Source organism: Heteronotia binoei, chromosome 3 (genome assembly GCF_032191835.1).
Source record: "Heteronotia binoei isolate CCM8104 ecotype False Entrance Well chromosome 3, APGP_CSIRO_Hbin_v1, whole genome shotgun sequence".
NCBI classification, from domain to species: Eukaryota; Metazoa; Chordata; class Lepidosauria; order Squamata; family Gekkonidae; genus Heteronotia; species Heteronotia binoei.
Window position 1 is genome coordinate 133,915,133 of NC_083225.1, and position 21,089 is coordinate 133,936,221.

Sequence of the window (21,089 nt, forward strand, 5' to 3'; positions counted from 1 at the left end):
TGCAACTCATCTCCGGAGACCCCTCAAAGGAGCCCCCCCCCCCCCGGGACTCCCTTTTAGCCAAGGTAAATCTCCTCAGAGTTTCCTGTGCATATCTTGGACTGATCTCTGACTGAGAAAAGTAGGCAGTAGGCATTAAATTGCCCTCCACTACCCTGAACAGAAGCCCCAGCCTGCTCCCCTTCTGAGAAGGAATTCAGCTCGGCATTTTCCAACCTCGGACGTCGCAGATGACCTAGTCTTTATACTAGAACAACCGATGGACTCAATAGACTGTCTTATAAATAAGATTAAACAATTTGGTCACTGGGCAGGATTAAAGATTAATTATCATAAAACAAAATTTCTGATAAAGAATATGATGATGGAACAAATTCAATCCTTCCAGCAAAGATCAGGGTTTTTGTATGAAAAAAGAATCAAATATCTAGGTGTTATTTCAAATAAGTGTAGTGACTTGAAAACAGATAATTATGACAAACTGCTTAAAGAAATTTAAAAAGATTTGGAAAAATGGCACGACTTGAAACTATCCTTAATGGGAAGAATAGCCTTAATAAAGATGAATATTCTTCCAAGGTTAGTATTCCTGTTTCAAACAATTCCAATATTTTTAAATAGTGGATTCTTCCAAGAACTGAACAAGATGGTTGCTAAATATGTTTGGCAAGGCAAAAAACCTAGAATTAAATTAAAGACATTACAAGACTCTAAATTAAAAGCAGGTATGGGTCTTCCTGACTGGCAATTGTATTATAAAGCCTCTGCGCTTCTATGGGTAAGAGACTGGATACTGCTGAATGACAAGAGACAATTGTTGTTAGAAGGATACGATCTCACTATGGGGTGGCATGCATATTTATGGTATCAAGAACTTGAAGGCCATTCCTATTTTAAGAATCACTGATTTCAAAAATCCTTATACCATACGTGGTCATGGCTAAAGACTAGAATTTATCAAAAAATTCCAAGATGGGTTTCTCCAGTAGAAGCATTTACCCATCCAAATCTCCTAAAATTAAATCAAAATTATAGGTATGAAGATCTGTTGGGAAAAGATAATCAATTGAAAACCAGAGAAGAGCTGGAAAATATGGATGTTAAAAAGAACTGGTGGTTAAGAATGCAAGTTGAATCCAGATATGCCAAAGACAAGGTGACAAGTTTCAATACAGAACAATATCTATTTGATAAAATCCTTTTGGGTCCACAGGAAAAACTAATCTCCAAATTATATACATATCTACATCAAATGATGACACAAGACGAAGTTGTAAAAAATTGTATGGTCCAATGGGCAAAAAATTTTGGTAGAAGAATGGGAGAGATTGTGGAGGACTTCCGGGATTGGAAAATGGTGAGCTGAGCTGCTTTCCTTAGGCTGGCACTTCTGTTCGGGGTAGTAAAAGGCAAACTAATGCCTTCTGCCTACTTTTCTCAGCTAGAGAATTGTCCAAGATATGCACAGATACTTTGAGGAGACTTACCTTGGCTGAAAGGGAGTCCCAGAGGGGGCTCCTTTGAGGCTTTGAGGGATCGCCAGACAGAAGTTGCATATTCATAATCTACAGAAGTTACCAGAGTCATTTATTTGACTTAAGCTTGACAGGATCCGAATCTTCTTTTACAACTTTAAACATCTAATCTACAAAAGCCTGGTGTCAATTTGGATAAACTACAAAAAAATTGTATTGATCACTGTCTTTTCACTCCGGGCCTAACTAAAGCTAAACAAAGCAAAATTAAAAGGTGGGAGTTGGATATAATGGAAGCCTGAAAGGAGGAGAAGAAAAGGGGCTAAATTTGAACTTTGTAAATTTTAAAGACAGTGCTAAAAGGAGAAAGGAATTTATTGTTTTGTCTATCTGCAGTTGAGGAAGTAGCCCCATTGTCATAGATCTGCAGCACTCACAGTCAACACAGGAAGTACATCAGACATCGCAAGTTTTCTCTACCAGCGAAATGAGACTTGGTGGCAGGAAAAGCAGGAAGTACCAGAGGAAGAAGAAGGAAGTAAAAGAAGTAAAAGAAATAAACAGCCTACTCTAGGATTATAATATCAGAGAGAAACATCGGCGGCCATTGTTGGGAGGACAAAGTTTTAACAATGTTTTTAAAGTGACTGGGACATTAAAAATTGGTAGAGTTAATTGAGTTGGTAATTTTAAAATAAGGACTATTGGACAGTGGTGAAGAAGATCTGAATTGGATAAAGGGAAAAGAAGGAAATTTTTTTAAAGTGAAGCAAAAGTCGCATCCACCATTTTGGGGAAAATAAAAACTTTAAACATTAATATCTGAGCCTGTAAGACTCAGAGGATGGCAAAATTGGGTTCATTGGAAAAGGCAAGCTTCACTCTATTAAACCTGATGGTCCAAATTTAATTTGGTGAGATAAAAATTGTCGATCTTTTTTTACATGTCAGACCCGAAGCGAATTCGTACTAGGTTTGCTTCAATGGAGAAAATGCAAGCCAATTAGATAGAATGGAAGCCAGAATAATGAAGAGGGTGAAAGAAATGATAACTGCCTCTAAAAAAGAAATAAGAAAGGATATTGAAGACTCAAAAAAAAGAATTAAAAAAAAGTGATAGAGAATCTCAGAAATGAGACTGTAGTAATAACAAAAAAAAGTACAGGAGATGGAAGAGAGAGTGAAAACATATGATTCCACCTTATTAAAATTACAAGAAAAGGTGATAATACATGACTGCAAGTTTATGGAGACACAGATTCGTCTGAGAGGTGTACCAGAAGATGAAGAATCTGACTTGAAAAAATACATAATAAAAATAATTGCAGAATTTTTGGAGGAAGATCCTGAAGGGAATAGAAATATGTATGATTATATGTATAGAGTGAATTCACTCTATGCAAAAAAGAACAATCTGCCAAGAGATGTGGTCATAAGATTTATGACAAAAGAAATGGTGGGAAAAATCTTGAACAAAATTTTTGAAAAGACATTGATAGTGGGAGGTAGTAGGATAAGAATTATGAAAGAGTTGCCAAGACAAGTGTTAACTGACAGGAATGCATATAAAAAACTGACAGAAAAATTACGTGACAGTGGAATGAGATATAGATGGGTAATACCCGAAGGTTTGAGCTTTGAACTTCAAGGGAAAAGGATCACAATTACAAACACACAGGAACTGCGTAGATTTTATGGAGAAAATAAAGAATTTGCACCATGATGGATTACAAATTAATATCTTGGAATGTAAACGGAGTAAATTCACCACAAAAAAGAAGGGCAACATTTCATTGGATAAAAAAACAAAATTTCAATATAGTTTGTTTACAAGAAGTGCATATTAGACAAAAGGACTATAAATTTATATGGAATAAGGAATTGGGACTAGAATTGTATACATTGGCTGAACAGAAGAAGAGAGGAGTAATTTTTTATATTAAAAAAGAATTAGACCTGAAATTGGTTTTTAAAGATAAAGATGGAAGGTAATTGCAGTGGAAATTTTATTGAATGCTAAAAAAACTTTGTTGTTGGGACTTTATGCTCCAAATGGTGCAGAGGACATTTTTTAAAAAAAATATTACGCAACATCTTGATGAAGTGACTTATGATCAAATTTTATTGATGGGGGACTTTAATGGAACAGTCCAGAACACAATAGATAGATCTGGGAAGAAAAAAAATTGACAAAGAAGGGAAATTGCCAAAATCTTTTTTTGAACTGGTTAAACAAGAGAGTTTGGAGCATATATGGAGGATGTTCAATCCTGAGGTACGGGACTACACCTTTTTTTCAGCCAGACATAATTCTTTTTCTAGAATTGACATGTTGTGGGGTACCAAAGATCTGGGACTTATAACAGAAAATAGAGATTTTACCCAAAATAGGAGCTGATCATAACCCAATAATGTGGATTACAAAATTGTCTAAAAAGAAATAGTGACATCTCTAGAAAACAAGACTAAAGCTTTCTTCCAAATAAACAACAGAGAAGATATTGAATTCCAGATGGTGTGGGATGCCTATAATTATATAATTACTTCTTATATAATGGTGAGAGAAAAAAACCATCCATCTTTTTCTTCCCATAGTACATATAAGCGTGCCAGCCAAATTTATTTCCATGACCTTCCAACGTTAAAAGTTTTTTATTCAATAACGTCACCCAATCTTTTATCCACACCAAACAAACTGCTTCATGATATAGTCTTAAATCTGGTAATTGGAATCCTCCTTTTTCTTTAGCGTCTGTTAAAACTTTCATTTTAATCCTTGGTTTCTTTCCAGCCCATACAAATTCTGAAATCTTTCTTTGCCATTTATTAAATTGTTTACTGTCTTTCACAATTGGGATAGTTTGAAAGAAATACAGTATTCTCGGCAAAATGTTCATCTTAATTGCAACTATTCTCCCAAGCAATGACAAATTAAGCTTGTTCCATTTTATCATATCTTCATCCATTTTACGCCATAACTTTTCATAATTATTTTTAAACAAATCAATGTTCTTCATTGTTATTTCCACACCCAAATATTTTACTTTAGAGGTGACCTCACATCCCATTAACCTCTGCAATTCCTTTTGTTTATTTACTTGCATATTTTTACATAAAAGTTTTGATTTTTCCTTATTAACATAAAGTCCCGCCAGTTCTCTAAAATTTTGTATTTTAGCTAACAACAAAGGTGTTACTTGTGTAGGATTTTCATTTATAAACATTATATCATCTGCAAATGCTCTATATTTATAAGTAAAACCTTTAATTCTCATTCCTTCTATTTCTTCATCATCTTGTATTTGCATCAATAAGATTTTAAGAGTCATTATAAACAACAATGGTGAAAGCGGACAACCTTGTCTTGTACCTTTGCTAATTTTCATTTCTTCTGTGAGATCTGCATTTATACATAACCTTGCACGTTGTTCAGTATATATTGCCTTTATCATTCTTATAAAGTTTTCCCCCAACTTTATTTTTTCCATTACTGCAAACATAAAGTTCCAGTTCAGATTATCAAATGCTTTCTCTGCATCCGCAAAAAATAATGCAACTTCCTTCTCTGGATGTCTTTCATAATATTCTACAATATTTACAACAGTTCTAATATTGTCTCTTATTTGCCTTTTGGGAAGAAAACCCGCCTGATCTTCTTTTATAAAATTTATTAAATATTGTTTAAGTCGTTCTGCCAGGATTTTTGTGTATATCTTATAATCATAATGAAATTGGTCTATAATTCTTTACATTCGTGACATCTCTATCTTCCTTTGGAATCAATGAAATTACAGCTTCTTTCCATGTATTAGGTATTTTCCCGTTTGATCTTATCGCATTCATCAGTTTTTGAAGTTTCGGTACTAATTCTTCTTTAAACACTTAAAATTTTTTTGCCGTGTAACCATCTGGTCCAGGTGCCTTTCCAGATTTCATTACATTAATCGCTGCTTCAATTTCTATTTTTTTCAATTGGATCATTCAAAATTTTTTCCATATATTCAGTTAAGGGTGCTATTTTGATCTTTTGCAAATATGTTTCAATCCTTTCTTTCTTTACCTTAACACCCTTAAATAAATTAGCATAATACTTAAAAAATTCTCTCTTTATTCCTTCTTGGTCCACCATCTCTTTCCCATCAATCACAATTTTGTTAATAATTTTACTTTCTCTCTTTTTCTTCAGTTGCCAAGCCAAGTACTTCCCAGGCTTGTTTGCTCCCTCAAAAGATTTCTGTTGTAATTTTTTCAAATTCCATTCCATTTCCTTATTTAACAAATGTCTCATTTGTGTTTGCAATATTGTAATCTCCCTTATAATTTTCTTTTTCCCTGGCCTTTTTCTTAATTTACCTTCTTTTTTCTTAATTTCATTTTGAATGTCCAAGATCTGTTTATCTTTTGCTCTCTTATCTTTATTATTCAATGATATTAATATTCTTCTAATTACAGATGATTCAATAAGAAATTTCTAAGATCTTGGGATACGAATTTAACAAAGTCGCAGAGTTGAAGTCTTGAAAGTGAATTCTCTGAATCTGTGATGTAAAGCAGCATATCATCCGTGAAAAGGCTGGTTTTAAATTCATGCTGACCAATGCTAATTCTGTGAATGAGAGGATCATGCCGTATGAGGGATGCAAGAGGTTCTAAAGCCAAGGCAAAAAGAGCAGGAGACAATGGATAGCCCTGTCTATTTCCTCACTGTAAATGGAAAGTGTCAGACATTAAGCCATTGATCTTGAGTTGTGCTGAAGGTTCTGAATAGATAGCTTGAATAGCCCGGGTGAAGGTGTCGCCAAAACCTATATATTTCATCAAGGATAGGAGGAATGAAGTCTCAAGAGAATCAAATGCTTTCTCTACATCGAGGGAGAGGAGAGAGGAGAAATGCAGCTGTTTTAGACTATTCACATGAGGACATTATATGAAGAGTTTTGTGGACGTTATCTGTTATTTCACGTTCCGGCATAAATCCAGCTTGGTCAGTATGGATATATCTTGTAATAAGCGAATTCAGACACTTAGCCAATATGGCTGTGAAGATTTTATCATCTTGATTTACAAGAGATATAGGACGGAACGAGGCAGGATTGGTGAGATCCTTGTTTGGTTTAGGGAGGACAATAATAGAAGCAGCATTCCATGTTCTAGGTAAAGTGCCAGATGGTAGAACCTCATTGCAGGCATTGGTCAGCAGATGAAGAAGATTTGATAAGAATTTTCTGTAGAACTCAGAGCTGTCTGGTCCTGGTGCCTTGTTATTCTTGAGATGTTTAATAGTGTCCATGATATCCTCAGGTTCAAACAGCCAATCTAGAAAATTATGGTGGTCTTCAGAAAGTCTGTAAAGAGCGGGGTGCGAAGAGAGAAAATTATTAATTGAAGTGGGAGATGGATTTTGAGAAGTATATAAGGAGTGGTAGTATTCCAAAAAATTGTTTACAATATCTTCAGATTTGGTTAGCAGATTTCCCATTTTTTCTTTAGAAGCATAGACATGCTTGGATTTCAAGACCTGTTTTATTCTCCAGGAAAGGAATTTTAAGGAATGAGATGAGTTAGTCCGATGTTTTTGCTTAATATGTACAAGATTCTTCTGTATTTGTGAGCTTTCAAGCATCTCTAACATTTTACGTTCAGAGAGAAGTTTTCTATAAGTCTTCTTGCCTCCTCTTTCTTTGTGTTGTAGTTCAGGTTGTGGTATTCTTTCTAGCAGTTTTTGTTTGAAGGCTTCTCTGCATTTCCTTAGATGAGATTAGAGGGAGATGATATTGCCTCAGACAACTGCTTTCAGAGCTTCCCAAGTGATAGACGCTGATGTACCAGCATTAGCATTATCTTGTAAATATTGTTTTATGAATAAGTCAATATGTTGAGTAGATTCTTCATTGTTTAATAGAGTATTATCAAATGACCAATTTCTGGTGGCTTTGGAGGCAGCTAAAGGTGTTAGTGTGCACATCACCCAAGCATGGTCTGACCATATGATTGAGCCAATGTCTGCATTGCAAGCCCGATGAAGAAGTGGATTAGAGAGAAGAATATAATCAATCCTGGTGTAGGTATTACATCTTGAAGAGTAGTACGTATAATTCTTTTCTGTGCTATGAAAAAATCTCCAGGCATCTGTCAAGTGGTGATCATTCAAGAGCAGTTGAAGTTTGGAAGGTTTTTGATGAGATTTAGCTTTGAGAGGTAGAGACAAAGAAGGATCCAAGGCTCGGTCTATCACGCAGTTGAAGTCACCTCCAACGATCAGCTCACCTTCCTAAAAATTTTGAAGTGTGGTAAAGACTTCCTCTAGGAAAGAAAGTTGTGCATTATTTGGGGCATAAACTGATGCTATTGTAATTTTTTTATCGTCCAGCAGACGTTTAATAAAAATAAAATGGCCCCGGGGATCTAGTTTTGTGGCCTGATGGTTGAAATGTAGCTTATGTGAGAGAAGAATTGAGACTCCCCTCAAATTTGAGCTGCCTTTGGCATGATACTGAAATTGATTCCATTTGGCTTTCAGAAAGGTATGGTCCGTGGACTTTAAATGAGTTTCTTGGGGTAGGACTATGTCTGAATGCTGTTTCAAAAGATTATTCAGGATGCATTTTGTTTTAATAGGATTGTGAAGACCTCTGACATTAAGAGAGATGATGATCCAGTTATGTGCCATGTGAAAAATATGAGTGAAAAAGTTATAGGTAAAGGGTTAGGAGGACTGTTGTTGAAGGGTTAAATGAAAAGAAGTGTCTGATAGTGAGTGTTGATTGTATGGAAAGCCATGACACAGGTATCAAATTAACAAAAATTAAAATGTGGAAAAATAAATCTAAATCTATATAAATGAGGGTGGAGTCAGCTAGAATATCAATATTTAGGGGGTTGGACCTCAATTAAAACTGAAACAGTTTGCCAGTGTGGGGGCTCCTGCCTGTGCATGCGGCCTAGTCAGGAAAATGAGGCCTCCAGGCAGTAAGACCAAGTAAGTCATCCCAAAAGGCAGGGTGTGTTTAGATCAGGGACAGTAGGACGCGTTTAAAACCACATTTTGTTTGTCATGCTGTTTGCTGTACGGGTGCTGTGCTGTGCTAACTTTTTACAAGCAACTGTTTTTGTTTTGTTCTTCTGTTCTTTTCTTTTTCTCTTTTAATTAAATATTTTTGCTGTTTTAAATGCTGGCAGTTCATCTCTGTACCACATAGATCCCCAAACCGCTTTAGACCAAGCTGTGTTGAGAAGGGGGGCCCGGGGAAGGGGGAAGGCATTCAGTTGGATAAGGTGCCAATCCTTCAGGGGTGCCCCAAAGAAGTGCTGAGGTCTCTGTGAAACCCAAGTGCAGGGTGGCAGAGGACCTTGAGGCCTAGCCTCATAGCTGGAGAGGGGGATTGGGAGTCCTGTTCCTCTCAATCTGAACCCCTGGACTGAGCAGGTGGTGGCAGCGAGCCCAAGGGGCAGGAGGAGAAATAGCTCCCTCCAGGAGTTGGCGACTCAATAGGGAGCTGACGGGACCGGGTCTGAAGGCAGAATCGGGCCGGTTCCGTCACACCCTCCTTAGTTTATGAACAATGTTTTCCGATCTTAAACTAAACAGACAATTTCAGATAGTAAGGATTATTAAAGAGGCAATTAGACTGCAGAAAAGCAATTTGAAGTGTATCTATACTATTTAAGGGTTTTTGTTTTTACTGCACACTACTTTTCAATGGCACAGCAGCACAATTTTTCCTCTCTCTCTGGGGAATACAGGCCTGCATGTAAGCATTATTTTGTTTCCAACTTGGACCAGATTTTCAGGGAGTATCCGCTACATCCACATATTTAAACAGATGGGAGAACAAATCCCACTTTGTAGGCATTTAAAGTCAAAACATGTTGCCAGCCATGACTTCTTTGTTTGGATGAGGTTCTCAGAGAATGTACCACACATCCAGGACATCATCATTACCAAATTTCAGAAAGGTAGGAGAAAAGCTTGAGGTTTGATAGGCAATTAAAAGCAAGACACATATCAGATATAAAACTTCTGTACGGTTTATCAGTTAAATGCTTCCTGTATGCCAATTTCATATCACTTGATCTCTCCTTACTCTCTCCTTCTGCCTCTGACTGCACATACCAATAATAAAAGATACTTTACTGTATTTTTGTTTAAATTAAGAGGCATAACAAATCTCAAGTCTCAAATAGTATGCAACATCCTATAAGGATTCAATTCAAATCATACAACTGTTTACAGAAAATCTAACTACTATACCACACTGCCTCCTGGTTAACAAATTCTTGTCAGATATGCATATAGCACTGATGTGTTCAGTGTTGTGCATCCAACATATCGAACAAAAAATGGGGATAAAAGAATAAAGGACAGTGTAACTGCATTGCACCTAAACTGTCAGAGGGTATGAAATGTCAGATTTTCCAGTCTCTTTACTGCTCACAGGACATGGAAATTAAGGTAGCAGTCATTCTTTTTGGAGATGTATGACTTTACAGGTCCTTCTCTTAAAATGAAGGATTTGTTTTATTTTAGATACCAATTGCTCCCAATGAAAATTGTTAGATTGTTTTTTTTCTCTCCCATGAACCTTGTTAACATGAATAAGAAGGTGCAGTTCCTGCCTTCTAAGATCATCTTTCATGTAAACTGGCATAGACAGTATTGTGCTCAGTGGTCCAGGGCAATGATTCGGTACATTGCTTCTCCTAGCATAAGAACAGAAAGGTTTGCTTCATAATGTCAAGTCCATGCCGAGCACACAAGTACATAACACCCTCCTCCAATACAGCCGTATTCCTGTGATTGCTGTTGAGATGCCTGCAGGCTTTGACTTGCCATGTAAAAGGATGGAAGATGGCTAATAGAATATGAACACACTTTGGCAGTTGTGCAGACCTGTTGTTTTAATGAGGCAAAATACTAGGACCCAAATTGTGGTGCAGCCTGTCAAATTATTTTCCATCTGTCACAGAAATGTGAACATTGTGCTTTCCAGGGAGGTGTGATGGAGCTCTTTGTACCCTCCCCAGCTGCAAATGAGTGGATTGAAAATGTAGATATTAGTATTTAGGGAGATTGACTAATCTGTCTGCATAACCATTGTATCTACTTGATTACATATTTTATTATTATTGTTTTCTTCCTGTATGTAACTCTGCCATATGATAGATAAATAAATAAATAAAGCTGTTATACTTTTCCCCCAGTAGTAAAAATCTCCAGGAGGGAAGCTGACTCAGAGCATCTAATAGGATGCATATGGTCCCAGTACAAGTTCTGACATCTCTAGTTAAAAGGATCGGGTCACAGGTGATGTGAAAGAGCTTGACCTGAGACCTTGGAGAGCTGCTACCAGCCAGAGCAGACAATACTGACTTCAACAAACCAAGGATCTCAGACAGCTGCATCAGTTCACATTATCCTAGATGGCTGCTAGCTGCCCCTGCATATATACCCTGTTGCTCACCAGCCCTCTCCATGTAGTTGTATATATTAGTCCACTAGGAGGAATTTGATAGCATGACTCACCCCTCCGAGTCTTCTATTAAGAACTGCCCAAAGGGAATTCCTGAAAAGGAGTGGTGTTAATATAAAGTTGTAAACTGAAGAAGACTATTTCCAAAATGCGGAATGTAGTCTTTCAGAATGTAGCCTTAATAATCATGCTAAAGTTGTAAGCAGAAAAACAAAATTACACTAGAAACAAGAACCAAACTAAAGTGTGTTTGTTTTTAAGATCAGTGTCCAGTTTAATTTCAAATGTCCTCTTGTTCACTCATGTTAATTCTAGTTAACCCAGGATTCCTTGAAAGGAGTCAGCCAGCCATCAAGGGACCCTTAACTACACACAGCTGAATACAGCTTGACAAATTAAAACTGCAGCGAAAACCTAATATATTTTGAAAAGTGCTTCTAAAAGACTCCATTCTGGAGCCAGAGAGTGCATCAATTCCTTGCCATAACTGATAATACAGAACTCTTGGAATGGACTGAAAAAGGGATCTTCTTGTTGTTCTCAGTTCCATTTTGTGACCTCAGAGGGCAGAGTAGTGGTTGGTAGGAAAAAGCAGGGGTGTATCCATATATTTTGACATCCTGTACATTAGCAAAACTCTTGTCGGTGCAACAGAGATCTGAGTCCCTATTTTCCAGTGCCTAAATCATTAGAGGAGTGCAAGAGATGAAGGGAAAAGACTACATCTTATTTTCCTCACAAGTTTTATACCTCACATGGATGCTGTGCTTTCTACTCTCCTTTCCCTCCCCCCACTAGACAGCAAAGCAAGCAAACTGTGGAAAAGTGCCCCAAAAGCGGGGGGCGGGGATGTGACACAGGAAATAGACTCTGCAAAAAAGAGGAAGAATGAAATTGAGAAAGAAGAAAAAAAGGAAGGGAACAAATGAAGAGGGTCAAGTTTAGGTACAGGGAAATCTGCTTCCTTCTTGCTCTCTCTTGAGCTGGGCAGGCTGGGAAAGACTGCATGTTTAGATTCATGTCTAAATTTAAACCCTGATTGCTTTGCCTCTCCCCACCCTCTCTTCCTCTCCCCCACCCTCCTCTCCTTCCTTGTTCTCTAGTGCAGGCCTCTTAGGACTGACAGTTTTTAAGCTGAGCAGGGACTGGGATATTAAACTCTCTCAAGCAGCTTTTCCCCCCTTGCCTCCTTCAGAGTCTTTGAGTCTGCAGACAGAAGAGGGACAGTGGAAAGAGGAAGGGAATGGGGGAACAAATATTGCCCAAGGACATCCCACACCTGCATAGTAGAGAGGTAAAGAACTCTCTCTCTCTTTAGTTATCTTTGTATTGTTTTGCAATGTGGTCCAAACAGATGTGGCTAAAGTTGAACTGCTTAAATAACTGGAATTGAACTGACAGACCTGCATGTCTTTGCTCTCTATGTAATGTTTAACCATCTGTGCAGAGTCTGGGGTTTGTTTGTTTGGGTAACTTTAGGACTATGTGCCATTTTCTTTTTCCTCTCCTGGTAGAATTTTGAGTTAATTGTATTTGGCGAAGGGAGACTGTGAGCACCCAAGACAGTGCTGTAGTTCATTTCTGAAATGGGTGCTAAAAGTGGACTTTCCTAACTTTTGTGAAAATTGAGACTAGTTCCATTTTCTTTAAGACAGAATTTAGGCATTCAGTTTTCACTTTGGAGGGCACACTCAAGTTGCTGCTAAGGGATAAATGTCTTCCCCTGACTGGAATGTGATAGCCGTATGTTATTATAAGGACTGATACGGTGGATCTGATCCCAGTTTCTCATTACTTGCTCAGAGACCTTGCATATTGTTCCCGGCAGGCCTCTTGTGCCTTTCATCATCATCTGAAATCCAACAGGTGAAGTTTTCTTCACTTGAAGATGTAGTTCGAGTGAGTGCTTCACATGCTAAATTTCTGCCTGCTGTACAGACTTTAGAGGCACAACAACCTCATGGAAGGGGCACAGATTGCCTTAGAAATCTGTGTGACTTCTCCACTCTGAATTTTTTTAGATTTTGGCCATTACAGAGAGTAAGTTTGTTTTATTTAATTGTTATTTCAGTAGATGTTAATTGAACTTAATTTTCTCAGTACAAGCCCTCCAGTATTGAGTGCTTTTTCTGCAAGTAGGACAGATTTTTAAGTGAAAAGATCCTGTTTCTCAAGGTCTTGAGGTGCAGGTAAATTTGAACAGAAGACATGCTCAGCATATTATTTAAGATAAGTAAGGTAGACTAATATGTTTGATCTTCATGATTTGATAGTCTAAGGTTGTCACTCCCCAGTTGGCAGCACAGGATCCCCTGGTTTGGAGATCGTCTTCCCGCTTCAGGGTTATCAGAAGGGGGGGTTGAATGTCATTGGCCACTCCATTATATGGAGACTGGTCCTTATAGGATACAATGGAGAATTGATCCATGAATATCTGGGGCTCTGAGGGGGCTGTTTTTTTAGGTAGAGGCACCAAATTTTAAACATAACATCTGGCACCTCTCCCCTCCCCCCCCCCAAGGTTTCAAAAATATTGGAGCAGGGGATCCAGTTCTATGAGCACCAAAAGAAGGTGCTCCTATCCCACATTATTTCTAATGAAAGGAAGGCATTTAAAAGGAGTGACCCCTTTAAATGTGATGGCCAGAACTCCTTTTAGAGTTCCATTGTCTCCTGGCTCCACCCCCAAAGTTTCCAGATATTTCCTGAGTCAGACCTGGCAGCCCTATAACCAACAGAGGCAACAGCTCTTCCTGCAGCCAGCTCTCAGGGTTGACCACTGATTTGCTGTGCCATAAATGTTTGTGTGTCATGCACTGTCTGCACAGCTTACCTCAGTGTTTCATTTGTATTGCAGGACTAACACAGCTCCCAGCAGTAAAAGCATAATATTTTATACCTTGGAAAAATGTGATTCTGCTCCCCGTACTGGGTATTAATGGATATTATGCCTCCAGTGGGGATTGTTTGTTGTGTAGGTACTTCTGATACAACTCGTGATTAGTGACTCAAGCGAACTTCCATTCCTGCAGTGTTTTGTCCCTTTTTAAGTTTCAACTCCAGCATGCCTGGAGATTTTGAGATGGAGCCTCAGGAGGAGGGCAGGATTTGGTGAGGGGAGGGACTTAAATAAAATGCCATAGAGTCCACCTTCCGAAGCAGTCATTTTCTTCAAGTCAACTGGTCTCTGTTGCTTGGAGATCAGCTGTAATCCTAGGAGATCTTTAGTTACCACCTGGAGGTTTGCAACCCAGTCTACCATTATTATTATTTTTAGCTAATAGCAAGGCTGCTGTCCTCTGCATCTGTGCCAGTGTACTGCTATTTTGTAAGCCTTTGTCTAGTCTGTTTTTAATTCTGTGGAGATAGGGTTGCAAACTGATGGAGAAAATATGTCTGTCCTTTTAATAGAGGCTTAATGGGTTGATATTTACCTCTGTGCCATGAAAAGCTTCAGCTGTCCATTTCCACATGTTTGGCCTCTGTTAAAAGGCCAGGACTTTTTTTCTCCAGGCTTGTTGGTGGCCCTACATAAAGAGGCTGTGCTGTGTCCTTCCTGAGGCAGATTGCACATATAGCCACTGGTTTTGAAAAGAAGGGTAGAGATGAACAGCTACCCAGCCTCCTTTGTTCAGTGTGTACAGGCAGGCAAAATACCATACTACAACCCTTGAAAAGGGACTCTGAGGCTCATTACTTACCATGCAAGTGGGACCTTTTAAAACTGATTTCAAAACAAGGACTGTCATATCCTAAAAGGGAGAAGAACAGAAAGGAACATGATTTTCCCTATGAAGATTAACACATCAGAATAAGCAATTTTTATAGGAGACAATATCTACAAATCCGAATTGATTGTGCTTATCCTTAAAAAAAAACGTGTCTCAAATTTCTGTCAGGGTTATCTTTCATTGCACAGATGCCTGCGAATGCCCCTTAGGTGTAGATTTTCTTATAGGAAATGCAAAACATTAGACAGTGCCTGCCTATCTAAACTAATAAATATTCTATGAAGTCCAAGCCCTACTGCTGTAGAGAGTAGCAGAAAATCAGATCATAAGACATTAATTCCTGTGTCACATGAAGAAATTGGCTAAAGGCTTACATATGAAGTAAAAACAATAGGTCATTTTTAGTATGTCAGAGCAACACCGATGTTTGACTTGCCTTTTCCGGTTATCTGAAGGCAAAAGTTTAGAGAACTGAAGCCATGTAATCAATTTGTTTAGGAGAGCTTGTGGATAGTAAAAAATTCTGCTTTATGGTACTTTAACTTAATGTTACTCTTTCTTATTTTGCCTCTTGCACCACGGATTGTATGCCTGGTAGTACTTAATTCATTTTCTTTGTCCTTCCCAGACATTTTGCTATAGTTACATTGGGCATTTTTGGCATTACTTATATTTAACCAACCCATGTGCTATTATTCTGAGTTACAGCTTCGTAGAATTGCCAAATGCCTGGGGAAAATGCCCTGTTCCTTTAATAAAGGCTTAATGGGATACTTACCAGATGATATTGTTGACCTCCATTCCAAGGAAAAGCCTCTATGAAAGGAACAGGGCATTTTCCCCAGGCATCTAGCAACTCTAGCATCTAGCTAGAGCTATGTATCTGAAGAAAATCTCAATTTTGTTTTTAAAAAGACAATTTAATTATAATGCTTAACTAATGATGAAAATTAAACACAAATAGAATTAGCCGGCTGGCCAATAATAAACCCAGTATTTCATCTTGTGACTGACAAGGGTACAAGGGCAAATTTGACAGCAGTTTTAATAAATCAAGCTTTATAGGAAGTTGGTGTGTGGGGGGGCGTTGATTAAGAATCAGGAGCTCTTCTCTTCAACTTCCATTTCATCTCAATCATCATAGACACCGATGTTTCTAAAATAAGGGATGCTTTTATTGGTAGTATTGAAGTTCTGGACAGTGCAGCCGGGGTGGGATGGGGTGGAGGATAACAGGCATAAGTGACAACAGACAAAACAGGTCAGAGGAATTGCTGGCCAGTACAATTTTGCCAGGTGCCATCCCATGGTAAAAATATGTTTGTGTTGTCTGTTTGTATCCTGCTTTGAAAACCCTGGCTTTAATTTTCATACAGCTACAAATAAATTTGAAGCTGATTGGCTATGGTTAGGCATCCAGTACTGAGTTGATGCATCTGAAAATCAACAGAGATATGGGTGGGGGGGATGGGTTTGCAGCGTTCCCGACAGATTGCTGATAGGTAGCTCTTGTTTCCTGGTAACATATACAGAAAAGAAGATATAGTAGATGCACTCTTGCTTGTTGCGATTGCCTTAAACAAATTCCTACAGTAGGCCAGACCGATGGTTCATTCACCCATCTATCTGTTTCTCAGTGTTAGCCAACTGTTACAAGGTACAAGACAAGTAGGGCAAGACATTGCACAATGTTAATGAGTCTTTTTGAATCATATAGCTCTACCATGTATCAAAATTAGAGCAGGTTTTGGGCTTATATTTTCTGTGATAGGGTGGGCCACAGAAGCAAGGAAAACACAGAATGATGCATCCCTGTCTCTGTGACTAATTCATTTTTTCCTCGGCCTTGGTTTTCAAATTGAAACGTTGTGGGGGTTGGGGGCACTGGGCTTCTGCATAACAATGCACTGTTTTTGCCTTGTTTCCAGGTTTTCTCTGCCCTCAATACATTGTCTCTCAAATCTACTTTAACCTTTTTGGAAAGGATGCTAGCTTGCTATTCTGGAAGGCAAGGTGTGCATTTTCCTGTCCTGCAAATGTCCCACCTACATCAGCATAATTTTCCTACTGTCATCTCTTCTGGGTGCCATTTTGTGTGCATGCTTTTGTGTGCAGCATGCACACTTCTTGCCTGATCTGAAGCTTATACTCAGAATTAAACTTTGTTGGTCTTAAAAGTGCCACTGGACTCAAACTTTGTCTTTTAACTAGTCACTGATTTTCCTATCCCATGACTACTTTGCTGATTTTATTAAAGAGACTGCTAAGGGACTTCTTGGAAGGTACAAGATTACAGTGCAAACCAAAAATACTGAAAATGTGAAATAGATCACATTTTCTACACACTAGATTAAAACTCTCCGTTGAATGTTAGCAAAGCGTGGCTTTTTTTACACAAACTATATTGCTTTTCCTTTAAAGTACTGTGATATGATAATCCATTCCATCTTTACTGTAGCTGTGATCATGTTGCCTTATAGAGAAGAGACACTCCTGATTTGTATTTTTTAGGATTATCTCCGACTAGGGTTGCCAAGTCCAATCCCAGAAATATCTGGGGACTTTGGGGGTGGAGCCAGAAGACTTTGGGGGTGGAGCCAGGAGACACTGGGGTGGAGCTGGGGGGGGAAACGGCGCCGGGGAGCGTGGTGAACCGCCCATCTCGGAGCGGGTGACGCCGCTGCGCAGCTGCCGCCTCTTCTCTGCTTGCCGTGGCTGCTCCTCCGAGATGGGCTCAGGCTGAGCCCATCTCGGAGGAGCAGCTGTGGGGGGGCGGGGGGGGTGGCAGCGGTGCGGCGGCCTCGCCCGCTCCGCCTCTGGGGTGGAATCGGAGGGGGGTGGAGGCGGGCCGGGGGCGTGGCGAGCCGCGAGTCCGGGTCCTAGAAGGAGGAGCAGCTGTGGGGGGGCAGGGGGGGCAGCGGTGCGGCGGCCTCGCCCGCTCCACCTCTGGGGTGGAATCGGAGGGGGGGGTGGAGGCGGGCCGGGGGCGTGGCGAGCCGCGAGTCCGGGTCCTAGAAGGGCCCGGATTCGCGGCTCGCCATGCTCCTGGCCTGCCTCCACCCTTCCCTTCTCTGGTTTTGCCTGCGCTGCTGCCGCCTCTTGGCTGCTCCTCCGAGATGGGCTCAGCCTGGGCCCATCTCGGAGGAGCAGCTGCGGTGGGCGGGGAGGGGGCGGGACTACGGTCTCCTATTCGACTTCCAGTGGTGGACAGGGGCACTAGGAGGATCAGGCCGGGACTCTTGGCAGGGTGGACACCTTCGAACCCACCCCTCAATCTCTTCGTCCATTCTCGGCCACCATACATAACTGCGTGCTAGGGCCTTCATCCGTACTATTCCCGGATGTGTTTCGTGTAGGTCTTCCAGCACTTGTTTCCGCAATAGGGGTGAGAACCACCACCCTGCTTCCCCAGAGAAGGCACCCCTTGTGTGTGGACAGTTCTTCCCTGCATGCTGCGAAGGCCCTGAATTCTGCGGCCTGTTTACCCTCAGGCCATCCCCTCCCCACCCAGTCTAAAACACGGGCGAGGATGCGGTCTTGACCCGAGGCTTTAGCCACCTCGGCGGCATGGAGAGGCCTCTCTGGTAGCATCTCAATAAGCATCACATGGTGGGCTGGGTCCCGGAGCTTTTGCTGCAGTCTTTCATCTTGGAGGCCCTAGACGAATCGATCCCTCAGGGCTTCGTCCAGCTTGTCAAAGCTGCAGTTCCCCGCAAGTTGGCGGAGGGCGGCCAGGTAGACTGCGGCCATCTCTCCCGCCCCTTGATCCCTCCTATGGAAGAGAAATCGGCGGGCGATGAGGGATAACTGGGGCAAGAAGTGCCCGGTCAGGAGTCTGACTATCTCCTCATAAGTTTTCTCCGTGATCTTCGCGGAGGCCGAGAGACCCTTTGCGATCTCGAATGTGGCCTCCCCACAGACACTCAGGAGCACGTCTCTCTTACGGCTGTCATCCTTGATCATGTTCGCTTGTAGGCAGCAGTCGACCCACTCCGTGTAGGTCTCCCACCTATCGGGGTTGGCGGGGTCGAACTCTGCAAGGTGGCCCGTCGTCACGCTCGGGTTCGCCATGGCTGCGGTGGCAGCAGCGGGCGCTTCTCCTAGACTGCGTGCCTTCCTCGTCTCCGGCCAGGTCAGCGAAGTCCCGCTTTGGGAGTTACCTGGCTAGGATCCCACCTTCGTCGCCACTGTAATGTACTGAGTGACGAGACGTGTTGAAGGCAACATACTTCATTGGCGAGTACATCACACGAGGGAGAAACGCGGGCCGGGTCCCGATTACATACATGCCTCGGAACAACCCTCTGTCTGGCCAGGTCCAATCCTGGCCAGTTAAACTTCCCGCCACAGATCTTGATTGGTGGAGTGTATTAGCGAGCTACATCTGGGGACCAGTGGGTTTCCACTGGTCGCCTCTGTAGCATTCGCTGTGTTGTACAAGAAGACTTACATGCAAGACATAACATGGCAGGTCCATTTTAATGGGCGTGCAAGCACATGATCAACAAGAGGCATGTTGAATGTAAAACACACAATTATCCCTTGAAAACAGTACTGAAGCACAAAGAGCAACAGGAGTGCAATTGTTTGGGGGGTGGGGCGGGGTTCAATTGACGGAGGAGATGAGCCACTTTTCCTGAGGAACAAAACAAAATCTAAAAGCCATAAAAGCACAGGGGAATGTACAATTGAAAGTGGCAGTGAGAGAACTGTGAAAAGGACAAAGGCTTGCATTAGATCACTATGTACTGTGTTGCGTTATAACGCGAATTAGTTCTATTTAAAAAAAAAATTGCTCATTGCCAGGCATGATTTCAAAGGGAAGGGGGCAAAAGTGATGCCCCAGTGAATGACGGAATAACAGGGTTAAATCGTGGGGGTGGAATGATGTGGGTGTGTTCTGATGCTGTGGAAGCTTGTCTGCGCATTTGCAAGAGTTCTGCACAAGAATCTAGAACCCTGAGTGTGGGGCAACCAAAAAAGTCTGGGAAAATTAGGATCACGTTGGTGCGGTGGAAAAAAGGGTGAGAAGCAGGTCTGACCACCGAGCTGGATCAAATAGTGCAGAATACGACAGCAGCCCCAGGGAAAATACAGCCATGATGCCGGGGCAAACACTACTGTGGAATCGACCTGACTCTGAAATATGTCAGGACTCAGGCAGTGTACTCTGCTATGCTGAACTCTTTCCAGCAGACCCCCTGTAGGTGTTAAGAAAAATATAACTTGAGAACAGATTTATACTTGTAAACTGGGGACTGTGACCAGTGGTGAAGTTCCAGAAAGACACTTGTGCAGTCATTCTCCTCCTGTTATAAAAATACTCATGATCTCTAATGTGCAAAAAGGCAGTAAGTAGAAATTTGGAAATTACTTTGCTTGAGAATCCAGTTTGTGTAAAAATGTTATCTGAAAAAGCTTTCTGTTGCATAGGCCAAGTTCTGCTTTTACTTACCTCATTAGTTACCTCATTAACCAGGGAGGAGTGCTGGAAATGGTAAGCCTGAGGCTCAGTTTATTAAAGTAGGTAATGTGTTGAGCTCATTGAATACTAGTTGCTACAGAAGGATGCAAGTATTTATTTTGTTTTATTTAAAATATTATTATGCCACCTTTACTACCAAGTAGGGTCCACAAGGTGGCAAACATTTAAAAAAATTAAAACATTTGAGCAATTAAAAATACGTTTAAAATTATAAAATAATTTGTATAAAACACATAAATAATACCCGAAGGAGAGCCAGTAACTGCTGTTGGGGGTATGCAAAAAAAGTCATAACCTGCTGGCAAAAGACACCAATAGAGGGAGACAGACAAATCTTCAAGGGGGGGAAGTTCCAAAGTGCTGGTGCCATGACAGAGAAGGCCTTTTCTCAGGTTGCCACCTGTTTGTCTTTGGATGACAGAGGCAAGAGAAGCAGGGCCTCTGATGATGACCAGAGTGCACAGGTAGGTTCATATGGGACATGTTGGTCCTTAAGATATATTCACTCTAGGCTGTATAGAGCAGTGGTGGCCAAACTATGGCTCAGGAGCCACATGTGGCTCTTTCACACATATTGTTTGGCTCTCAAAGTCCTTACCACCCCATCAGCCAGCTTGGAGAAGGCATTTCTCTCTCTTTAACTCACTTCTCTAAGCCAAGCTAGTGAATTGGAGAATGCATTTAAAGCTACTTTCTTTCCACCTCTCCTTCCCCATCAATTTTCCTTCCTTCCTTCCTTCCTTCCTTCCTTCCTTCCTTCCTTCCTTCCTTCCTTCCTTCCTTCCTTCCTTCCTTCCTTCCTTCCTTCCTTCCTTCCTTCCTTCCTTCCTCCCTCCCTCCCTCCCTCCCTCCCTCCTCTTAAATATCTGACTTTCATGTCTTGTAGCTCTCAAACATCTGACATTTATTCCTTGTGACTCTTACATTA

At 40.8% G+C, this 21,089-nt stretch overlaps 1 protein-coding gene across 4 annotated transcripts in view; it reads left to right on the plus strand.

The window, feature by feature from the left end:
* Nucleotides 1–11,624: 11,624 nt before the first annotated feature.
* The window catches only part of RCSD1 (RCSD domain containing 1), a 58,078-nt gene continuing 48,613 nt past the window's right edge, over nucleotides 11,625–21,089 (plus strand). Inside the window, exons 1-2 of one of the 4 annotated variants that reach the window (XM_060234480.1) lie at nucleotides 11,625–11,686; nucleotides 12,141–12,239. In XM_060234480.1, coding sequence (XP_060090463.1) covers nucleotides 12,189–12,239 — 51 coding nt within the window. In that variant the 5' untranslated portion in view covers nucleotides 11,625–11,686; nucleotides 12,141–12,188. Of the gene's footprint in view, nucleotides 11,687–11,882; nucleotides 12,240–21,089 lie in introns of those variants that run through there. The other 3 variants (XM_060234476.1, XM_060234482.1, XM_060234481.1) reach the window with 3 other exon arrangements.